At 43.8% G+C, this 20,783-nt stretch overlaps 2 protein-coding genes across 2 annotated transcripts; both read left to right on the top strand.

The window, feature by feature from the left end:
• Positions 1 to 8,830: 8,830 nt before the first annotated feature.
• On the top strand, positions 8,831 to 10,287 carry LOC115457831 (olfactory receptor 6B1-like). Its single transcript, XM_030187469.1, has 2 exons — positions 8,831 to 9,740; positions 10,256 to 10,287. The coding sequence occupies exons 1-2, from the start codon at positions 8,831 to 8,833 to the stop codon at positions 10,285 to 10,287; spliced, it is 942 nt and encodes a 313-aa protein (XP_030043329.1).
• An 8,348-nt stretch (positions 10,288 to 18,635) lies between these two features.
• Positions 18,636 to 19,571, top strand: LOC115457207 (olfactory receptor 6-like). Its single transcript, XM_030186632.1, has one exon. It carries the CDS (start codon positions 18,636 to 18,638, stop codon positions 19,569 to 19,571), a length of 936 nt encoding a protein of 311 aa, XP_030042492.1.
• Positions 19,572 to 20,783: the final 1,212 nt, after the last annotated feature.

Below are 20,783 nucleotides of genomic sequence, written 5' to 3'. Positions count from 1 at the left end.
AGCTGATAATCAGTCATACAGAGCTAATTCACTCTAAAATCTCATTTTTCATTCATCATTTAGGATTTGTTTGAACTCTACCATTCTCAGAGACAGATGCAGTATTTAAGCAATTAATTGGATAGTGGCCAGCTTCACCTCTGGCTCCCCACGAGACTCTGATCAAAGACTCCCAGAGGTCTTGTGCCATATTTCCTCTTTCCTTTGAATATTTACTGTTATGTAAATTGTCAGATATGCCTCAGAAATGTCATGTTTGTTTTTCTTTTGTTCGGATGCCAATAAAAGTGTTTGAATTGTCAATATCCGAAAGTCCAGTTGCTTTATAAGACGTTTGAGCACCAACACTCGGATTCTATATAGACTAGCCATTAAGCCCGTTAAAACAGGCGAGATTTGTAATTCTCACCTCCATGTCCAGCAAACCTCCTCTCTCCCCTGCCCTCCCCGCCCCGATCCATGTCCAGCAACCCTGCTCTCTCCCCTGCCCTCCCCCCCATGTCCAGCAGCCCTCCTGTATCCCCTGGCCTCCCCCCGTCCACCAACCATCCTCTCTCCCCTGCCCTCCCCTCATATCCAGCAACCCTCCTCTTTCCCTTGGCCCCCCTCCCCCGTCCACCAACCCTGCTCTCTCCTCTGCCCTCCCCCCATGTTCAGCAACCCTCCTGTCTCCCCTGTCCCCGATACGGAGGGGGGAGGGAGCGGCGGCGGCGACGACGTCGGGGATGGGGGGGAGTGTGGAGGTTGGTGCATGGCGATGTTCCTTTCCTTCGTCTCCAGCAGCAGTGGCAGGCTGGCAGCGTCCGTTTCCCTCTCTGTTCCGCCCTCTGACGTCATCACATCTTGACGTAAGGGCGGGACAGAGAGGGAAGTCTCTACTGCGCATTTGCAGGTGAGTCGGTCACTTGTGTTTTATATGTTTGATTGCCCGAAGCTGGGTGTTCAAATTTGGGCACCGATCTCAGATGGAGGTGCAAACTAATTCGTCAGTTAGATGCTAACAATCAATTATTGGGTACTACCGCAAGCTGCTGCGAGAGGTCGCGGCAGCCATTTTAGACTGGCTGGAGGGGGGGGGGGGTCTTGATGCAGGCTGGGAATATACCTAAGCAGTTCATAGAATACAATTAGGGGGAGATTCTATATACGGCACCTAAAAAAATCGGCACTGAAACAGTGACGATTAAGCATATTCCATAATCGGCACCTAGATTTAGGCATCAATTATAGAATACGCTTAGCTGATAATTCAGCACCTAAATCTATGCGCATCCATTTACGCCAATCAAAAATGTGGCGTAAATCCTGGTGCATAGATTTGGGTGCACGGGACCATATTCTATAAGTAGGGGTGTAAATTTCAGAACACCCACAAAACGACCATTTCCCCGCCCACAACCAAGCCCCTTTCTGCCTGCATGCGTTACAAGCTTGGCGCACTTCGTTACAGAATACACTTAGCGAGTTGTGCACCTAAATTCTAATCACTGCCAATTAGTGCTTGTTAAGTGCTGCTATCAGTGCTCATTAGCTTGTTAAGTTACGTGCATTGTTATAGGATCTGCTTGGATTTCGGCATGGATCTCTAGGCACGCTATATAGAATCCTCAGGTATATTTGTATATAAAAAGCATCCATTCCCACGTGGAGGGACATTTTCGAATGGGGACACCCATCTCTAAGGGCGCCTATCTGAAAAACGACCAAATGCAAGCCCTTTGGTTGTGGGAGGAGCCAGCATTCAATTTACGAAATGTATGAGATGGAATAGCCAGAACTGAAGGAATATTCAGTAAGTGCTGTTGATTGGAACGCAGAGCCTGTACACGGACGTAAGATAATAAGTATGGTGAAAAACATTTGGGGGAACCCGAATGGAAAATTTTAAACACCAGTAGCAATGCTTTGTAGGTTATACAATATTCTCCCAGTAACCAGTGTTCATCTCTCATCGAGGGAGTCACATGGTCATATGACCAGCCTAATTGTCTTAAAAAAAACCCAAAAAGAAGCACCAAGAGCCTTCAAAATTGGGACATAATTCCTTTAATGGTTGAACTTGAGAAACAGTCTTCCAATGATGACCCAACACGGGCCGTGTTTCGGTGCACAGCGCCTGTGTCAGGGGTCAATTACGATGTGTCATCTAATGGAGACGATGTGCAGTGATGGAACTTATTCCTATGCACATTACTCGGTTGATCATCAGTGCGTTTGGAGCTACCACTGTCCCTCTCGTTCAGTCGTCTTGTCAGTTGGAAATGCAAAGCCAACATCAAGAGAATACTTATTATTGCATCTACCTAGTTGTAAAAATGTTAAATACAATTCTGTTCATATAGCTGGATTTAGTTATCTAGGGGGGGGGGGGGGTCTTTTAATAAAGCTTAGCTTGAGTTATCTGCAACAGGGCCCGTTTTATTCCTATAGGCCCTGCTGCAGAAAACTTGAGCTTAGCTTTAGTAAAAGTCCCCCTAGGCTCCAAATGGTGGAATCTCATTCCAAAAAAAATTAGACGCGTAAGTTCATATCATGCATGCCATAAAGCTTTGAAAGCTTACCTATTTAAAAATATTTCTCTATGTAATCATTAATTTTATAAAAGTATTATTCCAATACATATATACTGCTACACTCACTGTTTTTATTGTAAGCCATATTGAACCGAATTTTATTTTTTGGATAATGTGGGATATAAGATTAAATAAATAAATATTTCTTAGAACTAAAAAGCAGCTTCACAGCAACATTCTGCAACAGTTGCTATTGTTTGATATAGGCGGGACTGGGGCGTGCTTAACACATGGGCGTCTTCGGCCGATAAGGGAAAAAAGAAAGGCATCCCTGACGAACACTTGGGCAACTTTACCTGGTCCTTTTTTTTACTACCAAGCCACAAAATGACCAGATGACCACCGGAGGGAATCGGAGATGACCTCCCCTTACTCCCCCAGTGGTCACCAACCCCCTCCCATCCACCCCAAAAAATTTAAAAACATTTTATGCCAGCCTGAAATGTCATACCCAGCTCCCTGACAGCAATATGCAGGTCCCTGGAGCAGTTTTTAGCGGGTGCAGTGCACTTCAGGCAGGCGGACCCAGGCCCATCCCTCCCTACACTTGTGGTGGTAAATGGGAGCCCTCCAAAACCCACCCGAAACCCACTGTACCCACATGTAGGTGCCCCCCTTCACCCATAAGAGCTATGGTAATGTTGTACAGTTGTGGGGAGTGGGTTTAGAGTTTTTTTTGGGGGGGGCTCAGCACACAAGGGAAGGGAGCTATGCACCTGGGAGCTTTTTCTGAAGTCCACTGCAGTGCCCCCTAGGGTGCCCGGTTGGTGTCCTACCAGTGCACTACGAATGCTGGCTCCTCCCATGACCAAATGGTTTGGATTTGGTCGTTTCTGAGATGGTGTCCTCGGTTTCCATTATTGCCGAAAACCGGGGACGACCACCTCTAAGGACAACCATCTCTAAGGTCGACCTTAATGTTGAGATTTGGGCGTCCCTGACCATATTATGGAAACGAAAGATGGCCGCCCATCTTGTTTCGATAATACTTTGTTTCCCCGCCCCTTTGCAGGGACGTCTTGCGAGGACGTCCTCAGGAAAACTTGTGCGCCCCGTTCAATTATGCCCCATCCACATGAACTTGTTCTCATACCACCATAGCTATAGTTTGCTTACTCAGGACTGGGAGGACAATGGGTAAGGCAGCCATATTGGTAGTGGGGGGGGGGAGGGGCAATTCAGAATTAGCACCTGCAACATTTCTAGAAGGCACTGCCCACCCGAACCATGCCTATGGACGCCATTTTAGAAACACAATTTCAGACATTCCTAATTTTACATAATTTACAAGATCCTGTTCTATAATGCTTTGTTCTGGCAATTCAGCCAATGAAAACCATTTGTGCTTGAGATTTCATCTGCACAAGGGAGTATAAAATAGAAGGAAACACAGCCTCTCCTTACAGTGTCCTGGAGGTGCATGAAAGACCTGGAGGGCAGTCTGAAAATAAATACTGTAAGTTATAATTTTTATTATGATCCTGAATCACATGTATCCTTTATTGGTCACCCTTTTGATGCCCTTTATTAGACATTTGTCCTCTAGTTAACAACAGTTATGAAATTGTATCTCTCGGAGCATAGTAACACAGTAAATGATGGGAGATCGAGACCAGTTTGGCTGATCCCGTCAGCCCAAATACTTCTCTCCACCCTGCTAAAGTTGCTTCCCAGCTGCAGGCACCAGAAACTTGACTTCATATAGAATATGCACAACATTGCTAATGATTGATCCAGTGGACGTTAAGCCTCTTCCTAATGAAACGTGTCTACAGTCTATAGACAGTACTAAGCTTTTCACACCTTATGATCACATTTGATAGATGAATTTGGGAAGTAGGGAACAATTGGAATTCTCTTTCCATGGGAACATCAAAGTAAGATTTTGCAAACCTGCTCTGGTGAGCCCACAGTCAGTCAGGTTTTCAACCCAACCTCATTACAAAGAATGAATTGGTCTTGCCCCCTAATTCTCAGTCCCCCCCCCCCCCCCCCAGTTCTTTCAAGCATCATGATAATCAATTTTAAGTTTAGTGTTGCAGCACTGATCAATTTGTAATTTCATTCTTGACAATATGTCAGTGTCTGAAGCTTTTGAAAGGTCCTCGTTCTTCTGCTGATTTACTGACCTGACTGCAGTACCTGGGGAATATTAGTAGCCTTATTGGTTTTGCAGAAGCAGAAGTATTAGGGGGGGCATTAACAGATATGAGTACATTTCACTGGTTTTAAAATCTTTGCATTGGCTGCCCTTTGAATATCATATCACTGAAGACCATCTTGTTCCAAAGGGCATACCCTACTGACCCAACTTAAATGCCTGAATCCAGCAACACAACGGAACCAAAGCCCGTAACGAACACTATATAACTCTTCTTCTCTACGATTCTAACGTCTCTATAACACATGAACCTTTTTGATAATAACATCACTTTGTATCTGTTTTTTTCATTGAAGACGACTAACGTCTCACGGTACTATGTAAGCCACATTGAGCCTGCAAATAGGTGGGAAAATGTGGGGTACAAATGTAACAAATAAATAAAATAAATAAATATTAAATTTAAAATGTTGCTCTTAGTGCTTAAAATCTTGATTGCATGTGTATCAATCCTTGAGATCCTTAAGATCTGCTCAGCAGCTTTATCTAGATGTACCCTCAAATCGGGTTGTAAGATTGAATGAGTGTAGGGCTACTGTGTTTAATGTAGCAGGTCCTGCTATATGGAATAGCCTACAGTTAGAGCTCAAAAAATACAGGAAGTAAAATAGTTTAAACAAAAGCTGACAACTCATCTTTTTATACAGGTGCCCGGAGTGGCAGAAGATCAAACTTCAGTCGGCAGATTTAATGAGATTTTTATTTGATTTTTTGTTTGAAATGTACGTTTGTATGTAGTTATTTTTTTATGTACGTGGAATTTGTCAACCGCTGAGATCTTATGGATTGTGCGGTATAGAAATGATCAAACAAATAAATAAAGACCAGAATTTTTGTAGGCTCCGAGACATTTCGATGGACTAGCAGAAGAATGTATCTCAAGATATTGCTTGGGCTTGAGGTTTTGAGGTCTTTACAACATCTTTGTACTTCAGAACTGGACCCGAACGGACCTACGTGATCTTGAAAGATTGTATAGCAAGAGTCTCTGGATAATACACTTGATCCCATAAAGACCTGACAACCTGTAGAGAATTCAGAAAGGCAGGTATGGTACATCCATCTCTGATTTCTTATAATTTGCTAAAGAGGAGCAAAGCTGTTTGGGGGATCTAACTTTCTTTACGTATGCTTTCTATGCAGAAGGGGTGCTGCCACTGTCTGGATAGTACCAGGTACCAACATTGAATATCTGGACATAAGGCGCGTGCTGGAAGTTACTCGATTACCACAAATATTAAATAGCGGTATTCAGATAGCTACTTGGTTAACCTAGGGCAGGCAGCCTTTTTGCTGTCCAGAGTTCACCAGATAGTTATCTGGGCACTGCAGTTGAATATCAGTGGTGCTCTGGTATTTCCCAGCTCTAGCCAGAGTCCACCCCTGGCACTAATTGGATAGGGTTTAGAAAAGGTTTAGATGAGTTCCTGGAGGAAAAGTACATAGTCTGCTATTGAGACAGACATGGTGAAAGTCAGTGCTTGTCCTGGGATTGGTAGCATGGAATGTTGCTTTTATTTGGGTTTCTGCCAGGAACAATGTTGCTACTTTGAGATTCTGCCTGGAATCCTGCTATTTGTTGAGATTCTGGAACCTTGTTACTCTTTGAGGTTCTGGAATGTTGCTACTATTTGGGTTTCTGCCAGGTACAATGTTGCTACTTTCAGATTCTGCCTGGAATTCTGCTGTTCGTTGAGATTCTGGAACCTTGTTACTCTCTGAGGTTCTGGAATGTTGCTGCTATTTGGATTTCTGCCAGGTAGCTGTAACCTGGATTGGCCACTGTTGGAAACAGTATGGCTGATCTTATGATCCTATGTGCTACAGCAGTTTGTCCAGATTTTTAATGGCATTGTGTGCCACTGAAAATCTATGAATAACCTGGACAGCAATAACTGGGTAGAAGCCTTCCTCTACCTCTATTGGACACTTAATTTGCAACTGGACCGGAACAGGTAAGAGAAAAACTGACCAGCCAATATTCAGAGTGAGTTAACTGGCTGGAAATGGCCTGCTGTCCAGTTAACTTGCTTGGTTGCAACCATCCGGTCATTTTCAGAGGCACTTAACCAATCATCCTTACTAAAAACGACCCATTAGCGCCGATCTTAAAACCAGCTATATCGCGGGTATTCCAGAAGTGTAGTGGGAGTGGAGTCCGGTTAGGTCCCAATAGTCAAACCTAACTAGCCAGGTTTAGCGCATAAAGATTACTGCATAAATTGTTATCCTATCTTTATGCGCTAACCCATGGCTGGTTAAATCTGAATATTAACGTAATCAGTCATGTACTGGGCAGCATTAAAAATACCAGAAATTCAATGCCGAAGCCTGCAAATTGAATTTCTGGTTTTAGTGCTGTCTGTCGCTGTATTTTTAGAAAATAAGGGTCAATAACCAAGTTGCAGATAAAGCATTTTGTTAAAAAATTTCAAATGAACATCCATCTCTAGGTCATTCTCATCCCATTTAGCAGAACCAGGCATTACATTGGAATGTGAGTCAACTTAGAGGTTCCTTGGATTTTGGTCATGCACCCCTTCCCCATCGCCCTGCTTCTAGGGGTGGAGGGGGCAGCAGAGTTTCATTCTAGATCAGTTCTCATGTCACACCCTTTCTTTATAGACTATGTTTTGGTTAATGTAAGTTTTTCCTTTTTGATTCTAACATAGCCAAACCAATAAACATAATATAACAGTGAAATACGTATATTCTACTACAAATCAACAAAGGGCTCTGTGTGGATCACAATAAAAGAAGGCTAGCCATTTCCAATGTGTTCATATAATGCATTCGTACTGCACTGGTCCCCCTGACATGCCAGGACACCAACTGGGCACCCTAGGGGGCACTGCAGTGAACTTCCTAAATTGCTTCCAAGTCCACAGCTCCCTTCCCTTGTGTGCTTAGCCCCCCCAAAACTGCCAAACCCACTCCCCACAACTGTACACCACTACCATAGCGCTTATGGGTGAAGGGGGACACCTACATGTGGGTTTCAGGTGGGTTTTGGAGGGCTCACATGTACCACCACAAGTGTAACAGGTAGGGGGGGATGGGCCTGGGTCCACCTGCCTGAAGTGCACTGCACCCACTAAAAACTGCTCCAGGGACCTGCATACTGCTGTCAGGGAGCTGGGTATCACATTTGAGGCTTGCATAGAGGCTGGCAAAAACTGATAAAAAATTTTTTTTTTGGGTGGGAGGGGGTTGGTGACTACTGTGATAGTAAGGGGAGGTGATCCCTGATTCCCTCCGGTGGTCATCTGGTCAGTTTGGGCACCTTTTCGAGGCTTGGTCGTGAAACAAAAGGGACCAAGTAAAGTCGGCCAAATGCTCGTCAGGGACGCCCTTCTTTTTTCCATTCTTGGCTGAGGACATCCATCTGTTAAGCACGCCCCTGTCCCGCCTTCGGTACAGTGCCGACACGCCCCTGGGAACTTTGGTCATCCCCGCGACATAAAGCAGTTGAGGATGACCAAAATCAGCTTTCGATTATGCTGATTTGGGCAACCCTGAGAGAAGGACGCCCATCTCCTGATCTGACACAAATTTGTGTCAGAAGATGGACGCCCTTCTCTATCGAAAATGCCCCTGAAAGTGATGTGCATGGTCATACCAAGAATCAGTGGCAGATCTATGCCCCCAGCTTTCTCACAATATTCCCTCTCAATTTTGAGGGAGTTCTCTACCCGTTTTCCTACCAGGGGGTGTGATGCAAAAATATCATGGCTTCAATTGCCAGGGATAAGCAGGTCCCCATGAAATCCAGCAGAACTCGCCTTACTCTCATGATTGAAACTGTGATATTGTTGCACCACCCTTGATGGTAAGAATGTGAATGGAAGACTGTTTTTCTCCTTAGAGGGAACATTACTTTTTCCTGTCTCATAGTTGAATGTTTTCCCACACAATCACATTAATTGCCTTTTCACCATACTGTAATTTTGTGATACGTTAAATTGGTCATAATCCATTTGTCATTATTTCTTTAGATCTCAGCTTATAACTGAATGGTTTCTTTGTTACTCCAGAAAGCATGATCCCTAACCACTGTTTTAATTTCAGATTAGTGAAAACTCCATATCCCTTACTCATGGAGAACGGAAATCAGACCAAGGTGACTGAATTCATTCTCTTGGGGTTCCCAACTGTCCCTGAGCTTCAGGTGTTCTTCTTCATACTCTTCCTTATTGGTTACCTACTGACACTTCTGGAAAATATTGTTATCATTGTCATCATTAAGGTGAACTACCAGCTCCACAAACCCATGTACTTTTTTCTGGGGAACTTATCTTTCTTGGAAATGTGGTATATGACTGTTACAGTCCCCAAGCTACTGGCCATCTTAATGTCAGAAAAGGAAACCATTTCTATCACTGCTTGCATGACACAGCTGTACTTTTTTATTGCCTTGGTCTGCACAGAATGCGTTCTCCTAGCAGTCATGGCCTTTGATCGTTATGTTGCGATTTGCAATCCACTACGGTATACCACTGTGATGAGCCAACGACTCTGTCTCCAGCTGGCTACCAGCTCATGGCTCAGCGGCTTCTTGATCTCCTTGGTCAAAGTTTACTACATATCGAGGTTGGCCTTCTGTCAAAAAAACATAATCAACCACTTCTATTGTGACATCTCACCTCTCTTGAACTTGGCCTGCAGTGATAGGACTCTTGCAGAACTGGTGGACTTTATCTTGGCACTCGTCATCCTGTTGATCCCTCTATTTGCCACCATCGCATCCTACGCATGCATACTCATGACTATCTTAAAAATCCCAACTGCTAAGGGGCGGAAAAAGGCTTTCTCCACCTGTGCTTCTCATTTTGCTGTGGTGGCTATGTTCTACTCAGCTACAATTTTCATGTATGCGAGGCCCAGGCGGATAAGCTCTTTCAATTCCAATAAAATGGTCTCAGTTGTTTATACGATCATAACACCATTCTTAAATCCTATAATCTACTGCCTGAGAAATAAGGAAGTGAAGGAGGCCTTGAAGAGATTAGTGGCAAAGGTCAATGTCTTTCCAGAGAAGGGCAGCAGTACTCATTAAATTCTGCCCAACTGGTGTCAAAAAGTCATTACTTGAGAACGTAAAGTCCTGTGAAATTCACCGGGAGCTGAACTCTTTCAATACTAAGATTATATCATCTTATGGATGAACTGTGCTCATTTTCCTTCTTTGGTATGGACATTTGCCCATGTTTATGACAATATTTGTTACGAGAATTTCTATTGGAGGAGTACATTATTGAACATTACAGATTATTATAGGCTATAGGAAACTACTGTACATAAGAAATGAAGTTACATGGTGCCCAATAATCAAAGCGATTTAACCAGCTGTACTGCTATGAATTTACAGCCTCTCTCACTGACACAGACTACTCAATAATTACTGTGGATTCTTTTGGATTCGTATTAGATAAATGTAACCTTTATTAGAGGAACTAAAATCTACAAAGATTAAGATATATACAATGGTTAACTATATACACACAATCATTACATCACTGGCCTCTACATCTAAGCAATGCTAAGAGTTCTTAGACCAGGAAAAGAAGCAAACAATCATTACACTATGCATACAACATCACTGGTCCTTACATCATCCAGGCTCTTAACATCAGCTGGGGGGGGGGCCCGGTTCACAGCGAGAGCCAGGAGCTTCTTTGACCAGGAACAGATCCTCTGCACATTGCGTCCACTCACAGATAAGCCCCCCTTTCACTGAAAGAAACTCCCCGTTTTTTAAGGCTTAGAATTCATAATCAGAGCTAAGGAAAATTACAGAATGCTTCTCTGTTTAGGTAAACAAGCCATACTGTGGGAACGTGGTCACATGCTCTCCAACTCCAGGTGGCCAGGCTGGACCTGGAAAGCAAGCGCCATCCTCCCCTTCACATACCAAATTAATTAGAGCTGTGTCTTATCTTCTGCATTCCAACTTATTTTCACACACTCAAAGTTAAACAATCATTTTTAAACAGAGTTACTTCTAATCAACAATACAGACCCCGAGTGCACTGGTCGGTCAAGACAGAGTTGAAAAACAATCTTTAAAATTCACTTGTATTACACCAGTTGGCAATGGCCGCTGACCAGTTAAATCGCACATAATTGGCTATCTGTGAATATTCAATGGGAGAAAACTGGTTAGCGTGTAACCTGGAGCTGGCTATCTTGAGAGGGTTCTGGGCAGGAGTATTGCATAAATAGGACTTCATAAATAGCTGTTCTACCTTTATACGCTAGCCAATGGCTGGTTAGCGCTGAATACCAACGTAACTGGTTATTGGCTGGCAGCCAAAAATGAAACTGGATAACTCAACGGCGCTCGCTGGAAATGGTCCAGCATCAGTTGGCAGGCTTTAACCGTGCTGCTCACCACTGGCAGAAAATCAGTATCTTTCAGCCACATTTTCTTGGTGTCTGGCTGCTTTTCTGGGTATTTGAGGATTTTTTTCCCCTCTTCACACAATTCATATTTCTGTTATATGAATGTTTTACTGTGCTGTTTTAATGTGTGCTTTACTGACAGCGTACCATATTATAATTGCTATAAATTAATTTGCCCATCTGCAGATTTATCTCATTGTTCTAATTGTGTATCATGCTGACATTTGGTTAGTTTACTGTTGTTATAATAATGTAAATAGTCTCACGTCAAACTATTGCCTTGGGTGAATTTCTTCATAAATATAATTAAATATAAAAATGAATGAATAAATAAATACATACATAAACATACATAATCTAGAGGAGAAGAAAGATGAACACGCTATGAAGATATTCGAAATACTCAAATGCATATCCAATATACAGCAAACAAGCATTTTTGAGGGGGAAAAAAGTTCTAGATCATATGAGGGCTCAAGAGAGTACAGTCCAATGCAATCTCAAAAAATATGTCTTTGCCATGGGATAGTCTTCCAGAGAAAACAGATGGAAGCGAAATAAGAGCGTTCAAGATATATTGGAAAAGAGTTCAGAAGACCTGTAGCAAGCCAGGGATGAAATGGTCGCTATAACATTATACCAGGAATTTAATTGGATAGACTTGGTAGGCTGTACATTCCTTATCTACTGTCAAATTCTATCAGGTCAATGTTCAACCAGAGTGGTCAGTGTTTTATCCCGCTATCCAGATTGCTAACTAGATAAAGTTAGATATTTATCTGGTTAGCAAAATGAACACTGCTGCAAACTAGTGAACTCTGGAGACTGCCTCTGCCACTGAAAATCATTACAGACTGCCCCAGTGCTCTCCAGATTGCACTGTTTCCTGAAAATGCTGCTGAAAATCACTTGCTGGCACTGGCCAGCAGCCTACACCTGGGTAGAGATGCTGCTACTGATGATGGAGTCCTCAGTTTCACAAGAAAGTCCCGACCAATATTTTGTGTGCCTATACGTTGTCATAATCAAACCATCATGAATTCAATTGCCAAGCACTCTGAACCCGTTACCGTGAAGTCTTGTCCAGCTCCCAGAGTGTGAAGAAATAAAGTGGTATTGTTCATTCTTGGTGAGGCTTGGGCTAGGAGCTTTCTGAGTCATCAGACCAGCTGTGATGGAGCAGTGTTGCCCTCATCTTCAGCCTGCCCTGGTACCCTTGCTTTCCTCAGCTTGCTTTTGTCTGGCATCGCCGAGGATGCTGTGCACGTGATTGAAAATATAGTCGATGGTGACGGCAGATAAAGACCTGTTACGGCCCATCTAGCCCGCCCAACAAGATAAACACAGTATAAGATATGATGTGATATAAATGCCTGATTTGCAGTGCCTGCCATCGGTGAGCTCCACTCCATTCGATCAGAGAGGCTTCTTACAGTATTCAGCCATGTGTGCATGGCACTGACAATGGAGAGAGAGAGAGACTGTTACTACTAATTGCTTGGCAGAAGAGAAGACCTCACTGCTTTTCTGCCACAAGTTTGGCCTTTCTGCTATCCTGTTCCCACAGGCCTCTGCCCAAGAGTCCAAGACAGATTCTGTACTGTTTCTAGGCAGAACACTATAGCATTCAGAAAATTTCCTGGACATCGTATTTCTTTGGCCTACTCCTCCACATATCTTCAGGTCAGCAAGAAATAGGGTTACCATATGTCCGGATTTACCCGGACATGTCCTCTTTTTGAGGACATGTCCGGGCAACTGGGCGGGTTTTTCCAATCTGCCCGTTTGTCCGGATTTCTGGACAAACGGGCAGGCTGGCGGGTGGGCCAGGATGGCCCGCCCGTTTGTCCAGAAATCTGGACAAACAGGCAGATTGCTAGCCTCCCCTCCCCTTACTTACTACTGCCCTGGTGGTCTAGTGACCTATTCTGCCTTCGGGGCAGGAAAGAGCCCCCCTCTTTCCTGCCCGGAGCGCTGCCCTGCATGCATCCTTCCTGTTCCTGATCTCGGCAGCGATTCAAAATGGCTGCCGAGAGTTGAAGTGACCTCGCGAGACTTCAACTCTCGGCGCCGAGATCAACAACAGGAAGGATGTATGCAGGGCCGCGCTCCGGGCAGGAAAGAGGGGGGCTCTTTCCTGCCCCGAAGGCAGAATAGGTCACTAGACCACCAGGGCAGTAGTAAGTAAGGGGAGGGGGAGTGATGGGGTGTGTGACAGGGGTATGGAAAAATGTGACAGGGGGTGGAGCGAGGGCGTGAAAGGGGGCGGGGTAGGGTGTGAAAGGGGGCAGGGCATGTGTCCTCCTTTTTGGGGGACAAAATACGGTAACCCTAGCTAGAACCAATGTAGGAGATAAAGGGGCCCTTTTATTAAGCTGCGGTAAAAAGTGGTCCGCGGTATTGTTGGCGCATGTATTGGGCGCTCGCTGGGCCAGTTTTTACCACATCTACAAAAAATGGCTTTTAAAAAAAGATGGGACGGGAAAAGGGCCTATGGTAAAATATGAAACCAGCATGTGCCCAAAACCGGCCTGAGCCCTTAACGCCACCCACTGATCTAGCGGTAAAGGCTCACGCGCTACACCTGCGTTGACCGGTTGGCACACGCCAAATGCTTGATTACCGGTGCATGTAGGAGGAAATAAATAAATAATTCATCCACGCCTTATGGGCGCCCACCAAATCTGAAATTACCGCCAAGAGGGCACGCTGGCCTGGCGGCAGTCTCGTTTGGGCACGTGCATGTAGAGCCTACCGTGGCTTAGTAAGGAAGAGCCCAAAGTACTTCTGTTACGATCAGCTGCCTTCCATATTGGAAGCTGGCATAAATCCCCACACCCAGGAACACAAGATAATCAATGATCGTACTGGACAATTTATTATCCTTGACCCCATGACGCCTCAAACACTTCTACCTGTGTCCATAACACAACCTTGTATTTGTTATTTGTTATCAGCCCTCCATTATGTCTCCACTCTCATCTCTCCCTACATTCCTCCCCGTGAACTCCGCTCACTGGACAAATCTCTCTTGTCGTCCCCCTTCTCCTCCACTGCTAACTCCAGGCTTCGCTCCTTTTCTCTCGCGGCACCTTATGCCTGGAATAGACTTCCTGGACCTATACGTCTAGCTCCGTCTCTACCTGTTTTCAAATCTATGCTGAAAACCCACCTTTTCACTGCTGCTTTTGGCTCCTAGCCACTACTCATTTGCCCTCCCCTTGTCCCTTCCTTCCTTCTCACCCATTACTCTTTATCACCTATCACTTCATTACCCATTAGTTTTCATCACCCATAACCGTCTTGTCTGTCTGTATTATTTAGATTGTAAGCTCTTTTGAGCAGGGACTGTCTCTTTGTGCCAGATGTTCAGCGCTGCGTGCGTCTGGTAGCGCTATACAAATGCTAATAACAATAATAATAATAATAAAGGCAATCACCTTTACGGTACTATCCTGCTTATAATCGAAATAGAAAAATGCCTATATTGTGACCCAAATCGGGAGACAGAAGTTTATCTCACAAAAACGAATAAAGCGGTATAATCGAAAGCCGAATTTGGACGTTTTCAACTGCACTCCGTCACGGATGCGGACAAAGTTGATGGGGGCGTGTCGAAGGCGTGGTGAAGGCAGAACTGGGGCGTGGTTATCGGCCGATCAGAGATGGGCGCCTTTCGCCGATAATTGAAAAAAAATATGCGTTTTTAGCGAGAATTTAGGGCACTTTTCCTGGACCCTGTTTTTCCACGAATAAGGCCCCAAAAAGTGCCCTAAATGACCAGATGACCACTGGAGGGAATCGGGGATGACCTCCCCTGACTCCCCCAGTGGTCACAAACCCCTCCCACCACAAAATATGCCATTTCACAACTTTTTATTTTCACCCTCAAATGTCATACCCACCTCCCTGGCAGCAGTATGCAGGTCCCTGGAGCAGTTGTTAGAGGGTGCAGTGGACTTCAGGCAGGTGGACCCAGGCCCATCCCCCCCTACCTGTTACAATTGTGCTGCTTAATGCTTATTAGTCGTCCAACCCCCCAAACCCACTGTACCCACATGTAGGTGCCCCCCTTCACCCCTTAGGGCTATAGTAATGGTGTAGACCTGTGGGCAGTGGGTTTTGAGGGGGATTTGGGGGGCTCAACACCCAAGGGAAGGGTGCTATGCACCTGGGAGCTCTTTTACCTTTTTTTTTTTTTTTGTAAAAGTGCCCCCTAGGGTGCCCGGTTGGTGTCCTGGCATGTGAGGGGGACCAGTGCACCTCGAATCCTGGCCCCTCCCACGAATAAATGCCTTGGAGTTATTCGTTTTTGAGCTGGGCGCTTTCGGTTTCCATTATCGCTGAAAAACAAAAACGCCCAGCTCAAAAAAAAGATAAACGTCCATGTTTTTCGAAAATACGCTTCGGTCCGCCCCTTCACGGACCCGTTCTCGGAGATAAACGCCCATGGAGATAGACGTTTCCGTTCGATTCTGCCCCTCTATGTAAGCCACATTGAGCCTGCAAATAGGTGGGAAAATGTGGGGTATAAATGTAACAAATAAATAAAGAAATAAATTTTGGCTACCACAAAAGTAGTAAGAGTTTTATTTATTTTTTAATTTCTTTTCTAGATTGGGGATAAATAAATGAATTTCCTTAGTTCTAAGAAATGTTAGCTAGGCTTTGCAATTCTTTGGTTGTTAGGGAATGTGTTAATTGTGTAAATGCAGGATTCCATAAGGAGACTGCTGTTAAGAAATAATGATATCTTTGCTTCTGTTATTCATCCTGCCACACAGCAATAAATGATTATTTTTACAGGATTTGATTATGTTCTCATATTATTTGTCAGCAGATTTGATAGTGAAGCTGAGGACAGGTGTGAATGTTACCCCAGACACACATACCTCTCCCTGCAGTACAGACCTCTGGCAATAACTCAGACCATTACAACTTGCAACCATGCACGAGGGACCTCAACTCTTGGAATAATATCAGACTTACAGTATGAACTTTCCTTATAACAAGGAGGGGGGAAAACAAAAAGATGCTAGTCGGATAGGGCTCTTCACAGTTTTCTTTCCCAGTTGCATTATTTGGTCATCTTCATTTTGAAGTCAACCTTGAAAATTCAGTGTCTGTGACCTGTAAAACGTACATGGTAGATCTTTTTGGATACCTTTTTTTTAGCATTCATTCAAGAACATGACTGCTGTCATAACGAGAAGTCAATATTTGGATCTGCCAACTGTACACAGGGTAAGGTGATGTGGAGTGGAAAACTTGACTTGAACATACAAGCAGGTAAATTACAAATCGGATATAATGAAGATGAACTTTATTGGTAGGGGTGATTAAACTTCAGGGTCGTCTGCCCAATGAGATGTGTGTTTGGATCTTAGAATTTTTCTCGAAGACATAGGGATATCAATAAATATTGTGGCATACTAACTGAATTATTTCATGGAAACCTGCAAAGAGAAGGGTTGCGAATGAATAAGGGGCTGTATTATAGCACTGAGAAATGGAGACCAATAGTAAAGAAACAAAAATTTGAGAAAAAAATCCACTGTAATAGACCAAAAGCCAAAACAACCAAAAGTGGAGAGAAAACCTTATTTCTCACTACAAAAGGTCAGATTGTATGTATGGGGAGCAGAAACCATATAAATCTTTAAAGGGGTCTTTTACTAAGGCATACTGGTGTTTTTAGCAAGCGTTGTATCGCTCCATGGTGTGACCGCACCTCGAGTATTGTGTCCAATTCTGGTCGCCACATCTCAAAAAAGATATAAAGGAATTAGAGAAGGTGCAGAGAAGGGCGATGAAAATGATTAAGGGAATGGAACGAATTCCCTATGAGGAAAGGCTAAGAAGGTTAGGGCTCTTCAGCTTGGAGAAAAGGCGGCTGAGGGGTGATATAATCAAGTTGTGATTTATGCTTCTTAAGGTTTTTGGTATGTGAAGCTTGATGAGTAAGTTGACATGTATCTTAGGGGTCCTTTTACTAAGGTGCGCTGAAAAAAATGGCTTGTGGTAATGTAGGCGTGGGTTTTGGGCGTGCGCCAATCCGTTTTTCAGTGTGCCCGTAGAAAAGGACTTTTAAACGTTTTTGCTGAACATGGACGTGCAGCGAAATCAAAATTGCCGCACGTCCATTTTGGGTCTGAGACCTTACCGCCAGCCATTGACCTAGCAGTAAAGTCTCACGCGGTAATAACCTATGCGCGCCAGGAAATAAAAAAAATATTTTTGGGGGCGCGTGTAGCGGATGTGCCCCAAAAATGAAATTACCGCAAGGGCCATGCAATAGCCATGTGGTAACTCCATTTTGACGCACATTGGGTACACGTAGATGCTTACACGGCTTAGCAAAAGGGTCCCTTAGTCCCTTGCAATCAGGGAAGCGTAGTGTGAGGTAATTTCTCGATTCCACGCTTATGTTTTGTATCGGTAAGGTTATTAGTTCTGCCGTTTAACTCGGCGCTAGATCGAATAGGATTTTCTATGCTAGTCAGGGCTTTTTTTGAGGGGGTACTTGGGGGCACTGAGTACCGGCACCTTTTCCATTGTTTGCTAAAATTGGCCCATGGACCCCAAGTTTTAATGAAAGAGCTCAGGCTCTACACACCAATTCTGCCTTGTCATTGATTATGTGACTGGTTGAAGGGAGCCTGACTGTTGTGGGGTGGGTCCCTCAGTGATCACCCCACCCCTGAAGGGTGGCCTAGCATTTGAGTACCGGCACCTTTTTTGCTAGAAAGAACGCACTGTTGCTAGTGTACATATTTGGAAGGATATTCTTGCTTTGACTGGGAGCCAGTGTAAGGCCATGAGTGGTGGAGTGGCTCCGTCGTAGCTGTGGTGTTTTATGCTGTTTGTAATTTTCTTAGGACTTGATCTTTACATCCTACATATATCCCGTTACAGTAAGTTAAGTGTGCTAAGGTTAGTGTTTGCACTAGCATACAGAAGACTGTTAAGACATTTTAATAAATACGGTTAAGAAATGTTTAATAAATTCATAAATAAATTAGCTTAGGATATCCCCCAGCTGTCAGTCAGACAAACCTGACTGTCTATACTGTTCTGTCTCAAATCATCACATATGTTTGCCCTTACCATTTCCTGCTCAGTATAGCTACCAGCTGTCAGCCATTTAAACTGGACAACTTGTAGGAGACAGATAAGCTTGTCCTTAGTTGGGATATGTAGCTATATCAGTTTGCCATCCATGTTAGTTATCTTGTTACCTCCGTCCATTTATACCTGTAGTACAAAAGCCCTACCTCTACCGGTTGACTTTGCCTCCTTTGGGAGTCGGAAGCAAAGGTATTACTACTCCATGCAAGTTGGTTTGCCATGTCTCCTTTCTGTGATGATTGCTGCTGTTCATAGCATCTTTTCAAATATATAACAATTCACTCCCTTTAAAGTTTGCTTCCCTCAGTCAACCAGTTAACATCAGTTTCTCATGTTTTCTTATGTTTCCTCAGAAATGAAATAAAGCGAAGATGGTTAGAAGAAATAGCACCACATTCAAAGAGTTCATCCTTCTTGGGTTTCCTGTATCTCCAGACATGCAAATCCTTCTCTTCGTGCTCTTTCTGATCAGCTACCTATTGACGCTGACATCAAATGCCATTATCATCTTATTAATTTGGTTAAACTCCCAACTTCACAAACCTATGTACTTCTTCCTAGGTAACCTGGCCTTCTTGGAGATGTGGTATGTCACAGTCATAGTGCCAAAGATGTTGGCCAACTTCTTAGCACATGATAAAACCATTTCCTTTGTTGCTTGTATGACCCAGTTATATTTTTTTCTTGGCCTGGCTTGCACTGAATGCGTCCTCCTGGCCGTGATGGCCTTCGACCGCTACGTGGCCATTTGCAACCCTCTGCGCTATCCGGTGATCATGACCAGCCATCTTTGTTTGCAAGCAGCCATTGCATCTTGGATCAGTGGCTTCACTATCGCTGTGTTTAAGGTGTACTTCATATCTGGGGTGGATGTGTGCCGTTCCAATGTCATTAATCATTATTTCTGTGATGTCTCTCCACTCTTAAACTTATCTTGTTCGGATAAAGGAAAAGCAGAACTGGTGGACTTTATCTTTGCAGTGATAATAACAATATTTCCTCTCATATTTATATTAACATCATATATCTGTATTATAAAATCTGTGCTGAGAATCCCAACCACTAATGGGAAGAAGAAGGCTTTCTCTACCTGTGGCTCTCATCTAACTGTCGTCATTATATTCTTTGGGACAACAATATTTATATATGCCAGACCAAAAGCCATCTACTCATTTGACTCCAACAAGTTGGTATCGCTGTCCTATACCAGTATCACTCCCCTCCTGAATCCCATTATTTACTGCCTTAGAAGTAATGAAATGAAAGAAGCCTGGAGACGAACCATGTGCAATGAAAGGAGAGCATAAAGGTCAGGTCAAGGGGGCAAACACATTTCTCCAAAATTTCTTAGGACTGATATTCAGTTGAGTATATCCAATTAAAGATATCTGGAAAATCTGGGTATCTTTAACCATATGTTCTTTGAAATATCCAGATATTTTGGTACCTCTAAATATAGCGGTTTTAAGATATCCAGATATTTGTATCTGAATCTTTTAGGCCTGATAGAAATAGAGATCCAGCTCGTGTGACTTCTATCCAGTTAATTTTAAACCCTGCTCCTGCAATACCCATAGTCTTCTTTCATGCTTATCCAGTTAAATTTTCATAGGACACATTTTCACCAGTAATAATTTGTCTAGATGAATCACATTTAGGGGGGTCTTCCACTAAGGCGCGCTCACGTTTTTGACGCATGCTAAAATTGTAGGTGCATAAAACGTTAGAGACGCCGATGTGTTCCTATGGGCGTCTCTAACGTTTAGCGTGCCCAGAATTGTAGGCGTGCACTAAAAACGTGAGCGCGCCTTAGTAAAAGATGCCCTGAATACTGGTGCCTTTGTTTGAGCTTTCTGCATTATGACCTATCTCCTGCTCTTCCTCCTCTCTGGAGCTCTGCCATTATGGCATTTTATCTGGATTGCCTTATAATATAAGAAGGTAATTTTATAATAGAGCACCACCTTCTATAGATGCTGGTTATGGTATTTTAAGAGTATTTTCTAAAGAACAGTAGGCATCTACTTTTCTTGACAGAATACTAGTGTAAGTGGCAGAGAACATGGGCGTATCCAAACATGGCCACTTGTTTATTTATCTGGGGACCCTTTTACCAAGCTACGGCAAAAATGGGCCTGCGCTGGCGAGGCGCATGTTTCTGACATGCGCTGAGGCCCCCTTTTTTGCCGGTCAAAAGGTAGGTTTTGCTTTTCTGCAGGAAATGGCCTCATGGCAAGTCAAGAACTTGAGGTGGAGGTAAGGGCTCCTACGCTAACCCTGCAGTAACCAGGCAATAATTTTGTAGCGCTGGATGTGATGGCGTACTGGGAGGGTGGGAAGTACCGCTGGGCTGCTGTGGTAGCCCATCGGTACTTCCTTTTCGGCGAGCGGTAAGTCTGCATTGGGTTTACTGCCGCTTTGTAAAAGTGGCCCCTAGTGATTCGGATTTTTTGGGTGTTCCGTATACTGGGCCAATAGTGAAGTGTATTGAAAGTGTTATTGAAGAAGGCTACTAAGTG

Source organism: Microcaecilia unicolor, chromosome 14, assembly GCF_901765095.1.
Source record: "Microcaecilia unicolor chromosome 14, aMicUni1.1, whole genome shotgun sequence".
In the NCBI taxonomy this organism is placed as follows: Eukaryota; Metazoa; Chordata; class Amphibia; order Gymnophiona; family Siphonopidae; genus Microcaecilia; species Microcaecilia unicolor.
Note: the sequence above shows the minus strand (reverse complement) of the source record. Positions and strands in the feature narration are given on the sequence as shown.

Coding starts and splice junctions, on each gene's coding strand:
- LOC115457207 (XM_030186632.1), top strand. CDS start 18,636: ATGGTTAGAAGAAATAGCACCACATTCAAAGAGTTCATCCTTCTTGGG.
- LOC115457831 (XM_030187469.1), top strand. CDS start 8,831: ATGGAGAACGGAAATCAGACCAAGGTGACTGAATTCATTCTCTTGGGG. Junction 9,741..10,255: donor GAAGGAGGCCTTGAAGAGAT/TAGTGGCAAAGG, acceptor TACATCACTGGC/CTCTACATCTAAGCAATGCT.